Source organism: Anser brachyrhynchus (genome assembly GCF_964034855.1).
Source record: "Anser brachyrhynchus genome assembly, chromosome: 15".
NCBI lineage: Eukaryota > Metazoa > Chordata > Aves > Anseriformes > Anatidae > Anser > Anser brachyrhynchus.
In genome coordinates, this window is record NC_137733.1 from 11,800,727 (window position 1) to 11,813,594 (window position 12,868).

The following is a 12,868-nucleotide window of genomic DNA, read 5'->3' on the forward strand; positions in this document are numbered from 1 at the left end:
GATATAGCCCAGCACTTATAAGCTTTTGGAATATGGTCATTCTTCCCACTAAGCAAAGAGGGTGAGCTCTCAGACGAAGAGATGTGAATCATACAGCCTAAGCAAACATGCAAGGGTAAAGAAGAGGGGAAGGATTACCCTGTTGTATGACCGTTTCTCCTGCGATGTGGGTAACGGGAAACATGGCATCAAATATGTCACTGGAAAAGGAAAGAAAAAATTGTTAATGAATCAGACTTATTTCTTATCTAGCCAGTAGACCTACAGTCATTGTTGCATTAAGCCTTCATTAAGAGATATGGCAGAAAAAGAAAAGGAAAATGTTAGTTGTAAGTGAACCCCTGCTTGGCAAGAAACCAAAATAACTAGTTTGGCACAAGCTGTGGTTTAAAACTAAGGCCATGATTCAGTGCATGCTATTTTGAAAGAACTCCTGAATTATATGCACATAGGCCACTTCTTACAGCATTACACAAACTAGCCAGCTTGAATATTTTACTGTCTAAGCAGACAGATTTCAGATTTTCAGCTGCAATCAGTATGTGTCACAGCAGTAATTGCTAGATGCCTAAACGGGAGCTCTGCTCTTCCGAACATCTGGCCTCACATTCACAAGCAAAACCTGTTCCACAATGCACAGTATGTTTGGAAAGGTAGATGGCTCTGAATTAACATAGCATAAGAGCTGGCAAGAGATTACACTTACAGTGCAGCAGACAGGAGGCCAAACTGAAAAACTTAGTTGCACTTCAGCGAGTTACTAGTGAGAAGGGAATCTGACCAATGCTATAGAAACGCTGAAGCTACAGAAGAGCCTTTCGCTCATTAATCACTGCTGAATTACACACCTTACTGTGTTCTTAAGCATACTGTCACATATCCTTAAAAGGCCAGGCAGAGCAGTAAGGGCGAGAATGCACCCTGCACCAACACTTTGGGCAACTTGCCCAAACCCAGTCCTTTGTTTATTGAGGGAGACAGCAGGCTCCCTGGAGCCAGGGCTTCCTCTCTCCACACCGGGGTTTTGGGGAACTTATTTTCAGACGCACGAACAGCACTGAGACGGGTGCTCCCCACCTCTCTTCCCCTTCCTATGCATCAGTAGCAAGGGCTAAAGGAAATAGCTCCCCGATACAAACAAAAGGCAGCCAGGCGGAGTTGTTAACTAGGCTCTTCGCTGGTCCGGAGTGGGAATGGTCTGTTCGTGCACCACCGATGAGGGAGGCAAGATGAAACCCTTGGAATGGAATGGAGCAAATTCCTCACAAACGTAAAGGAGTGCAAACAGTGGAGAAACGTAACATTTTCATCAAAATAGCCAGAAGATCAGCAACAAACCCGTGTTGCATTTCAATGCCTTATATGGGAAATGCATATTGTAAAATCCCATTATTAGCTTATTTCCTGTTCAACTGTTCCAGAATTTATTCAGGCTCAGTTCTAGGAAATGTTTCACTCCTAAGTTCAAATTGGTCATGTCTTTCCTCTTAAGCAGCCAGAACGTTTTTGCTCCCATGGCTGAGATGGAGTATCAGGGCTCTGGGTCAGTACCACTCGCAGGAGAAGTGGGAGACCTGATCCAAGTACCTCCCACTGCTCCAGAGTACCTGCAAGGGATGCTTAGACCTATACTAAGATGATACTTTTTGCCCCTGTTGTTTCATCAGGCCCACCCTGTGCTATTTCTACTCACATTCAGGAAACACTTCCATCACTGGTAAAAAGCCTGCTCAGAGGTGCTGCAGAGACCATGTTCGCACCCAATTATGAGCACCGATGCAAAGACCTATAATAAATTATTCTGAAATGTATATGTACTGTATTCTTAAATCCACTAAACTCATTTTTAATGAGCTTAAATGGGTTCGGCATTTCTTCAGTTCAGGGATTTCTCCAGTTCAGGGACTTCTCTGTTGGCAGAAAACAAGCATCAGTCTGGTGTAGGCTGTGGAGCTGGTTCCTCTGCCCACACTCAGCCTAAAAGAAATGGGAGCAGAGGTTCAGATGTGCTGGGGGAAAGTACCATGATGTTAGGTGCTGAACTGGAACAGACACTGAGCGACCCTGTGCCAACGAGGTAAGCCAACCTGTTCTTCAGCAGCTCCAGGACCTAGATATTTGGTATCACAGAGCCTCATCTGCCTCGCCATGACCTCCCTTCCACCATGCCTGGTCACCTCACTGAGCTGTACGAAGAGTTCTGCAACATTTTCTGGAGGAGAATGCACTCCACATGGCAGAGAATAAGGTTTTCAATGTGAAACATCCAAAAATAGACATGACACTGTGAATATCAATAACCAAACCAAAACGTGACTGAACAAACTTGGGAACTTTTTTTTCTGGAATAGAAATGCAGAGTAAATAACCACCCACAATTTCAGCCTTTCATCTTTGTTTTAAAGCTGTATTTTATTTATAACTTAACAATTGACTGTACAAACAGTGCCCAATAAATTATGTATAGCACTATGTCCTTCTCCTAAATGTTCCACATTTCATTTCTAAAACACTTCATAGTTTTATCAAAAAACTCATGGACTGAAACTTTCAGTTGAAGGTGTAATGAACCCAAAGTCTGTTGACAGCACCAGCAGTTTTACACAAATATTCTGCTGCCTTCTTGCATCACAAATACAATGATTTTCAGCAAGGTCTTAATTTTATTAGATAATGGCTTGGATTTTTGAAGAGACCTTTGAAGGATACGTCATCAAACATTAGCCTAAAATACATATAACCACATATAAACACACAGACACACAAGTTACCCGTAATCGTGGCGGTGTTGATTTATACCTCCAAAGTGAAACAAGGACATATCTTTGATAAACAAATATAAGTGACCAGTAATATCATGACTGTCACTGGAAACACAAAGTCATGTTTCTTTCTACTTGGGAACTATTGTTCTTAATTTATATGGATAGGCCAAGATCCCTCACGGTGATTAATGAGCTGGAGTGTTTCTGCTTTTGGATGCTCAGTTTGAGATTCATTAAACAGACTCAGATCTCAGATGATACGGATCAAGAGGCAGCCTCAAAGTTTCTCAACCTACAAGTCTGGCAGCCAAAAGCTGGGACACTTAGAATACCACCAAAGAAAACCACCCTTCTGGAAATTATCATCATCTAATGTACCGAATGCTTCAGGTCCCTGTATGAAATCTGGCTTTTCATTTAATTCAGACTAAGTGTAAAATCTGTTTTGAGAACTTTCTTATTGCCTTTATTCACAGTTGCTGAAATAAACACAAAAATGTCACAAGGATCAACGTGCCAAAATACTTCGAAAATTTGAAAAATTTATTCCTGACCCAAGCCAAAATATGAAACTACAATAAGCAGACATATTTTCCACCTCTCCAGTAAATGTCCTATGCTCCATACTCAGTTTCAACCTTGTCCTGGACCTGTACTATGTAGAGAAAACAAATCAAGCTTCAAATACCGAACGAGTTAAGAAGTGGCACTCATAGAAGGCATAAATAATATAGCAAGGTCAAAATATGGCATGTTGTTTTCTTCTTGCCTCATGCACCTGTTTGTGTTTTTAAGCCATTCAAAACCATTTGCTGACTATTATAGCTAAAAAAGAAGCCCTTACAAATACAGTGCTGCAACCATCTCACTATCAAGCAAAGATTGTAGCCATGTTCTCCTACAGCTCTGCAAAAATATGCATGTTGCATTTCTTTGTTTTGAAAGTATTGTTAAATACTGTTAAATAATTAGAGACAGACGCATGCATGTTCCTAAATTACAGCGTAAACAGAAAGCCAGAAAATCACTAGTTAAGTCTTTGCCCAATGTTGAACTACCATGATTTCATCTTCCCTGTCTGAGCTGCACCACTAAGAACACAGCAGCCTCTGTCTTTTGCCTCTGCACTAGCTATTTAGCTGTTGACATCGACTGTGCTAGCAATTCTGTGTGCTGAACTGATATGGAAAGGGCTTGATTTTTTGCCAGGGTTTTTATTATTGTGCTGTAAACGAGAATTGCTCACAGGGATTTCCTTATTTTGTTCAAATGGAAATGTTACCATTTGCCATGTTTCCAGATGACTTGTGCAGGTGATGGAAGAAGAAAACAGGGCAACCACTTCTGGTATTTCAGCAGCTGTTCCATGAGACTGCAGCCACAAGAGATGCACTGCACCCAGCACCTCCTGGGCTCGGCATCTGTCCTTGGAGGGCTCTTTCTGACCCTCTTCAGAGCCAAAATTTTTGATAGGCTTTGTGATTTTTTCACAACTTCCCTATCTGCTTCCAGAGGATCTGTATCTGCTTACTTGTGGCACCTGGAGCCAAACATTTGTTCCAGCCAGAAGGTATCAAGGACAATTTTTGACTTGGAACTATAGGTGCAGGTGTGTTTGTATGTACATGAATATCCACATTTGGATCCAAAGGGGGACACTAGCAGGACATTACTAATGTTTTTCAGGCGGATTTCTGCATGTTTAATTCTTTGTAACTTTTTGATAGTATCCTTCAAAAACAAATTACAAGAGAAGCATGTGAGCAGCACAGAACATACAGAACAGTTAAGTAGTCCAACAAAGTAAGAACAAGAAATGTGTTTAGACATGAAATCTGTATCTATTCAACCAAAAAATACCACCTGCCTTCTTAGGGAATATCAAAATGCAAAAGACTTTTTCAGAAAGGTCAAAGATATCAAAGACTTGCAGCAAGTTTTAGCACATGAAGCATCTTCCATGTGTGTACAGGAGAACTGGAAACGGCTGTGGTCAGAGCTGAAATCATAGGGTCTGACCCTCTGCTGTCTGTCACTTGTATGACTTCTTGACACCTGCACAGGCTGAGCCAACTCCCTTTTCATGCAAAGGAAAACTCCACACAAATCAATGAGGCTGCAGAAGTTTATACCAGTAAACAATCTATCACACTGATTGCAAAATAAGTATGATGAAACACTTTGCTGATTTAATTCAGTAGCATTTTATATACCCCATTTGCCAAGACATAAATGACTGCGCTAAGAGGAAGCTAGTAGAGAGGGCAGGCCCAGGAACTTCTCTTTCTCACGAGAAAAAGTGAATGATAAAAATAAATCATCTCATCTGCTTTTACACTGAGGCTGCCTGGAGTCAGCGCAGAATATGAGATAGGCAAAAAAATAATGTGCAGTGTAGGTAATATAGTACTGGCAATGGGCAACTGAGAACAAGCTTGTTAAAACAAAGCGAGAGACCAAGGATTCCAAGCACTTTCAGAACCAGACCATGGCAATGGCCAAAATAGGGAAACTATGTAAGACAATTTATCAGTTTCACAATCAGATTTCTTTCCAGCCCTTGCTGTGCTGAATGCATTACAGGAAAGGAAAAATGGAATAGACAAAATGTATATGTGTTGGACAAAAATGGAAAATCCTCGTTATACCTGCAGGTTATAATTTGTCAGAGTTCAATCAGAACAATTTCATCGTGCAGACAAACTCTGAAAGCCTTCAATATGAGTGCTACACAGCATTTTTTCTTGCTTTGCTATCTCTCTAACAAAACAAAGAAAGCCCTGTATTGTTGAGGATAGGTTTAAAAGATATGTAGTTACTCTGGCATAATTCAACAAAGACATGCAACTTTTCCTTGGATTAAGACTGCTCTAGCATGAGGATTTCAGTGTTTTAAGCCTTTCTGACTCATGTATCCTTAAAGTTTAGTAAACATGGTTGATAACAACTCCGCCTTTTTTAGCTGTAGCTCTTGTATCTGGGGACTATTTTAAGATTTCTAAAGTTTTGGAGGTTGTTCTCTTCTCCTGCTTGTCTAAGATATTCTTATGATTCATTTCCTGAAAAGATAACAACTTTCTAGCAATTGTTCTAACAACAAGCTTCTCCTGCCCTGTACGGATGAAGAGCACAGAATTTAAAACCGAAAACTGGGTTCAATTAACATCTGTGCAATGAAGGAATAATTGCAGTACTTCACCACCACACAAAACAGGAGGCTCTGTGCTATGTGGTGCACACCATGTAAGTATAAACCTTTGATCCACAGCTTGTTCCTAAAAACGCTGCATGTCATTGCTGATGTACAACACTGAAACCACTGAGAAAATCACTATTATCAAATGACTATGGAGAATAAAAACAATACTTTGCACAGGTAAAATAAAAGATTCCTTTATAGAGGTGTTTAAAACTAATGGTCTGGAGCCCTCAGTTGTTATAATCAAATATACATGTCACAGGCATGTACCTAGGATAGAGAGTCAGTGCTGAAGCCTTAATAAAAACATTATGCAGCTACTTCCGTTAACTTCTTTTCCTGTTAGGAGAGCAACAAATTAATTATAGCAACAAACAAGGCTAAGAACAATTGAGAACATTTAATTACTTCATTATAATGGCAATGTTTAATTATTATTACAATTAAGTCACACAATGATTTTACTATAATGACCACATGAGTCTTTGAAATTAGACATGAGAAGACATTCTAAATGGCAGGTTAAAATTAAAGTCCATGTCTAATTCCATAACATTTATTAAGTCACAAGTCCACATAACTAAGAGGCATGTGAAACAAAAAAAAAATACAACTGCCGTCTTCTGTTTCTGTGAAGTATTTCCATTTTTACTGTTCTATGAAGTCCTTTTATAGGTTCATTAATTATTACAGTGAATGACCTGAATGAAACTTTATAAGCATAGCATCAATTTATTTTACAGACTCTATATATATCTGCAGGTCAATGGTTCACATCATCTTCAACACATTAAAAATAGCTTTCAAAGAGACAGGGTTTCTGCAGGGATCTTCATCTGGAAAACCATCTGCCATGGCCGACTGCAGTATGAGGTGATCATCTAAAAAGGGGCCAAGGCTTGTGGCTGGAGAGTAACGAGATCCAAGATCCCCACTCCATAGCTTATGCCAAGTCCTCTTTTCCTCCTGTCCACCCCTCAGAAGCATCCGTTTGTGGAAATCAAGCAGTTAAGTCCTTTGTTGTACCACACTCATCCTGGAGGCAGGGCTCAGTGGACATACAGTTCAGGTCTGCCTCTTGCTATCATCTCTAGCTTACCTTTTTCGAGGTAGAGGGAAGACCCACGTTTCCTTCAGCAAGTCCTGGTGCCAAGCCCATCAGCCATTCTCCACAAAACACCCTGTTTCAAGGCACATGAGGGATGCAGGGAGGTGGAGGAGGACACTACCAAACGTGCATGTTAGGCCATGTGGATCACATCGGACCTAATGCCAGGCCGCAGCTACAAGGCAACCCTCCAAGCAGGCCCAGCTGAACACAGCTCTCCAGAACCAGCAGCAGATGCACATATTTTCACAGCTTCTAGTTCAAGGACAACTGCAGACCGAGCTGCTTTACCAAGACGGTACCCAGCAGGCTGAAGGAATTGATTCTTTCCCTCTATTCAGCACTTGTTAAGCCATCACGGAGTACTGCATCCAGTGTGGGGCTCTCCCATAGAAGAAAGACACTGACAAACTGGAGTGAGTCCACAGTGGCCACCAAAACAGTCCAGGGCTGAAGCATGCAGATGAACAGAGGGTGCTAGAACTGCACTTGCAAAAAGTTCAGGGCAGACCTTACTGCTCTCTACAGCTGCTTAATGGGATGGTGTAGAGAAGACAGAGCCAGACCCGTCTTAGAGGACCACAGCAGAAGGCACCAGGCACAAACGGGAACAGAGGAAATTCCCATCTGATATACAGAAACATCTTGCTCTAAGAATGGTCAAACACTGCAGGAGGGACCTAGAAGGGGGAAGGATTTTAAACCCTGCACTTCAAGGCCCTTGGTTGGAGCAGCCAACCCCGAGTGGACCTGGCTGGAGTAGCAGGTGGGACGAGGCACCCTTGGACGTCCCTTCCAGCCCCATCTTGGCGGCGAGCTTCCCGCAGCAGGAGAGGCGAGGCGGTACGGCACGGAGCCGCAGGCACCGCGGAGGCAGGGGAGCGGGAGTCAGGAGGCCAGCTGGAGGAAATCCCATGCATAATGCACGGAAAATATGCTCTGTGTGTACAGATGTAGGAGTATCTGCGCACTTCTGCATAAATAATTGCGAAGAGACTATATCCCAACTTCGCATCGCTAGTATCGCTGCTCGTCAACAAATTCTGTGCGTATCAGGAGATCTTGATTACAAATTAGCTAAAAACATGTTTTCCTGCAGAAAAGAATCAGTTTGCTGAAACTGAATATTCCTGTGGAAAATGACTGATGCCATTTCCCATTTAAAATGTATTTTAAAGTTTTGAAACTGTCTCAATGTTCTACTGTGGTATCTTCAGAGAATCTACTTTTCACTATTGTATTATTTCAAAATTAGTTTTCTTAATAAAAGGTTAATATCAAAATAAGACATTGTAAAATGATACTTCTATTGATCTTAATCATATTTGTCAGTTTGTTTTCTGTTTGTAAGTATTCTCAAGATTTTGATCTTGGAAGTAAGACTCAAAATGGGGGGTAAAATTAGATGCCAAGAGAAAAACAAACAAGAAAAAAAAACTGAGAAACTTGGGCCAATAAAATACAGTTTCTACTTGGTTATGATGTACAAATATATATATCTACATATATAAATACGCAGACAGAGACACACACATTAGACTGCACAGGCTTCTTTCTGTTTTATTAGGTAAAGGATAAGTGACTGAAAACTCTTTCCTTAGCCACCAGGTACAGAACTCTAATTTAAAGATAGAGACGTTTCTGGAGGTTATACACTATAAGAATACAGCATTGCTGCAAGCATAATATATTGAAGCTTTTACTTTGAGAAAGCCTCAAATATATTATTATTAGAAGCAAAGAAGGGCACTGTAACTAAGTCAAAGCTGTTATTTGCATGAACTGGCATTCCAGAAATGACCTGGGGAAATGCTTATCATGATGAAAAATCATGTACTTGAGACAAAGTGGGCCAAATTCATCTCTGGTGTAATTGAAATGAGGTCAGTATATTTGAGATAACTGAGGAGAATGGCCCTATAAGTCACAGATGAGTATATACAATGTACAGGTAACCACCATACAGTTAATTAATTAATTGTCTCTTTCTCAAACATGCTAGAAAAGAAATGGTGGATAACACAGTAAAAAAAATAAATAAATATATTAATTGCTTCTGGTGGGGCAGAAAGAAAACACCGCAATAATAAAAATCATCCCCAAAGCAAATCTCTGCTGTTACTAATATGAAGCAAATTCCACCAGTGACAAAGGGTGACCAAAACAAAGTTCCCATATTTGAACAATTTATTTCTTCTAGTACTTTTAAATCTCTTCACTCTTTAATTTCAAGCTCCCTCTTCTGGACTATCCCAATTAAACCAGAGAGTTACTACGCACTACTCATCATCCTTACTTTAGTACTCAGATAATATAGCTAAAGAAGTCCCTTGTAAATGGCACTGATGAAGATCACTAATCTAAATGGTTACCACAGCTGAAGTTCCTTGAAAATATATTAGTAAATGCTGAGATTTAAAGAGCTAATAGATGCTCAACTTAGGGACACAGGAGCATATATGCCCAGGGATATCCCTACACAGGGATATATAAAACGTAGTGAATTATGGTAAATTATATTTCACACTTGCATAAGTAAATATGAAAGAAAACATACTAAATACATTACCTTTTGTTCACATTATCCAGTGAAAAATACCTCTCCCACAACAGTAATAGTGCTTTCTGTTTTACCTTTGAAATTGAGATGGAGAGGACAGTCTTTTATAAGAGAGAAACATTATATATTTAGGTTTTCTTGCATCTATATGGCTAGCAAACTGTTGACAGGGAAAGATTTATTCTACCAATTAATCAATTTTCCTATTCAGAGCATGCCTATAAACAGCTAATTGTGCTTGTAGGAACTTGGTCATGAACCCAATATTCACCTATTTTAATTACTTTACTTTACTTTTTTGCACTGTGTGCTACATTCACTCCTAAGAGTTTTCTATAAATATAGGAAAATTAAATTGTATTTGATTATTGTGATTGTTCCTTCAGCTCACATACATACTGCTCCTACGCACTATTTTTATGACTGCAGCTCCTGCACCTAGAAGAAAGGTTTGAGTGCCACAAGACAGCACCTCTGCCTGGCAACTATATTGCCACAGAAATAGATAAAAGATAAGAAGTATAAGATATTAGGCTAAAATCTTTTCCTTTCTGTGCCTGGTGGCCCTCGCCATTTGTGATACTGCAAGAATTAGTGATTAGATGCTAAACATAAATGTAGTTAGAGCAGGTTTTTATCAGCTTCATGTAAAACAGTTTTGCCTATCGGGAAACTCCTTGGATAATTCATGTAAGATGTGTATCAATATGTCCTGCCACTGAAAAAGCTGGGAAGTGATTAGTGACTGAAGCCAAGCCTCTGCAGAGTTTCAGTTACCAAGTCACTCAGCAGCGTGCCTCCTGCAAGTCAGAGAAGCGCATGCTGCAACTAATCAAGCAGTGTTTGACATGCGTCTCCTTTGGCTGACGAGCACATAACATACGGCCGCAACCATCTCCCACATCTTGCTTAATTAATTTCCATCCTTGTTGTGCTCTCCCACACCTGGGGATATCAAACAGCTGCATATAATAAAAACATTTTAACCTGTGTTAGTGGATAGGATTCAATTTAGTTTATAATTGGATCAGTAAATGAAATCATTACAAAAAAGCTGATAAAGGTTATCTAGAATGAGTCAGAATTATTTTTTAAAATTGTATAGATGTAGTGTTAAACAGCTAATGAATAAAATTCACAGCTGACACAAAACCACATGTCCACAAGCACTTGATTTTATATTTGCATATCTATTATAGCTTACAGACATGTGCAAACTCAAACACCCACACATTTTCCTTATGTTTTCCCTAAGTTTATCGTTACTCCCCTTCATCTCTGATTCACAGCATTTCTGAGATAGAATCTTTACAATAAAACGAACCAGAGATAAAATTTCCTTAGACAATAAATACTTCTTTTGTAAGAGCTTTTCAGTGAACTATGTCAATTAAAGCAGCTTCATTTTTTGCAGCTTCATTTGTTACAGCTCCAGCAATTGAGAAAATGAGAAAATAGAGATCGATTAGATCAGATGATACATATATTTTTTCTTAAGTGATCTGTATTTACAGGGATCTGAAGGAAATGAAGCTTTTTAGGCATGAAGAGCTGTATAAATCTATAGAACGTACAAACGCAGACCTAAGGGCACACTTTCTTCATACACATAGAGATAAATTCAGACAGAGTTGCATTACTTTGTTCCATCTTTCTCAGTAATTTTCTTTCAGACTCTTCACTAACCACTAAAATGAACATCAAAGCAATCTTTATGACACGCAGCAGTATTACTGGCAGGAACACCTGCTACTTCTAACCTCACCGCGCTAATTTACTATCAGCTTGCTGTTTTAAAAAACTGCCTCGCAAACACGTCACTACTCTGTTTCTCCTACGTTCTGCTGCAAACATTGAAAAAAATCAGGAGTGGACAGTGTTAAATTCAGTGATTTAACGTGCACAGGTCTACTTTATCTTTCCACAGGGATAGCGAGGCTGTGAATCTCAGCTATGTTGAGCTTTCATTACATTGCCAGGATGAGAGAGGGGGAAAAGCACTATTGTATATGCCTTCCTGCATATCTGCGGCACATTTTTGAGATGCCTGTTTGAAAGGGAACACGAAGAATTCGTCAGGCAGGCTGGTAGATCAGCATTAACGCAGACATTTTTGGTCACTCTCAGTCGACCGCCAAACGGCGTGGAGTGTTTGCACCTTTTCACTCAGCTCTGCTGGCTCGGTGTTTGCCTTCACGCTGGTATCATTTCTGCAGCAATTTCTCAGCAGGAAGAATCGTATCTTATGGCATTAAATAAACCAGGACAAACTCAGCCCAAACCAAATTGCAAAAACTTGCAAGGGGACATTATCACCCAACTCATGTTGTTTCCTCAAAACTAAATAACCCTCCCCGCTCACAGATTTCTGTTTAATTTGGCCTCTGGCATGACAGAAAGGAATTTTTTGCCCATTTACACAACTCTATGAATCAAATGCTGACAACAGTAAGCTGCTCCTCAGTCTGACTTAGAGGCATGCACTGCAGAAAAACAGCCAAGTGCCGTGCTTGCTCTATCAGGCCTCACACATAAACCAGAGATGATATGGCCTGTAGCATACAAATCCCTCTGAATGTTAACTTTAGGGAGAAAAAATGCTTCACGGTTCCATCTCTTGAAGACTTGATATATGGCTGAGCCAAATTATCTCAACACAAACACATCTTTGACATTTATTTCTGAACATAAAGCAATGATGGAAAAAAAATCACCATGTATAATTCCTGCAAAAAGAACCCCAAGTCCTAACTGGATATGCTGCTACAAACTGCTCTGGCACAGGCATCTTAAAATACTCATCCTGTAAACCGAGAACTGATTTAGATTAAGTTTAAAAAATAGTAAAGAAAAAAAAAGTCAGAAGATTTGCTGTTTAAATAGACTTTTTAATGTAGGGCATGCTGGCTCTATTCGTGTTGATATCAAATTCCAAAATACAATAAAGAAATTAAGCAGAAATGTCTATACTAAAGCCCACTTAAAATAAATCTAATTAAGGGGAATAAATAGGACAAGAGAACAACTAATTCCTTGTATTTGGTTCTCTTCAAGGAATATTCACATAAATCCACGGTCTGACATTTATGCTGTTTCATGTGACAGGGATCAGAATTCTCCATAGCCCAACGCTTCTAAAGCATTTACCCCTACAGCCTGATCGTGCACCTTTGTAATGAATAATAGAAATCTCTCCACATTCACAGTAAATTTTCTATAGACTCGCAAAAGGTCTA

The 12,868-nt window shown here is 39.8% G+C and overlaps 1 protein-coding gene across 5 annotated transcripts in view; it reads right to left on the minus strand.

The window, feature by feature from the left end:
• Positions 1–12,868, minus strand: part of PRKAR1B (protein kinase cAMP-dependent type I regulatory subunit beta) — a 101,615-nt gene that overhangs the window by 43,050 nt on the left and 45,697 nt on the right. For all 5 annotated transcript variants that reach the window (XM_080556715.1, XM_080556714.1, XM_080556712.1 and 2 more), the window contains exon 5: positions 139–200. In XM_080556715.1, the coding sequence (XP_080412841.1) occupies positions 139–200 (62 nt within the window). The remainder of the gene's footprint in view (positions 1–138; positions 201–12,868) is intronic.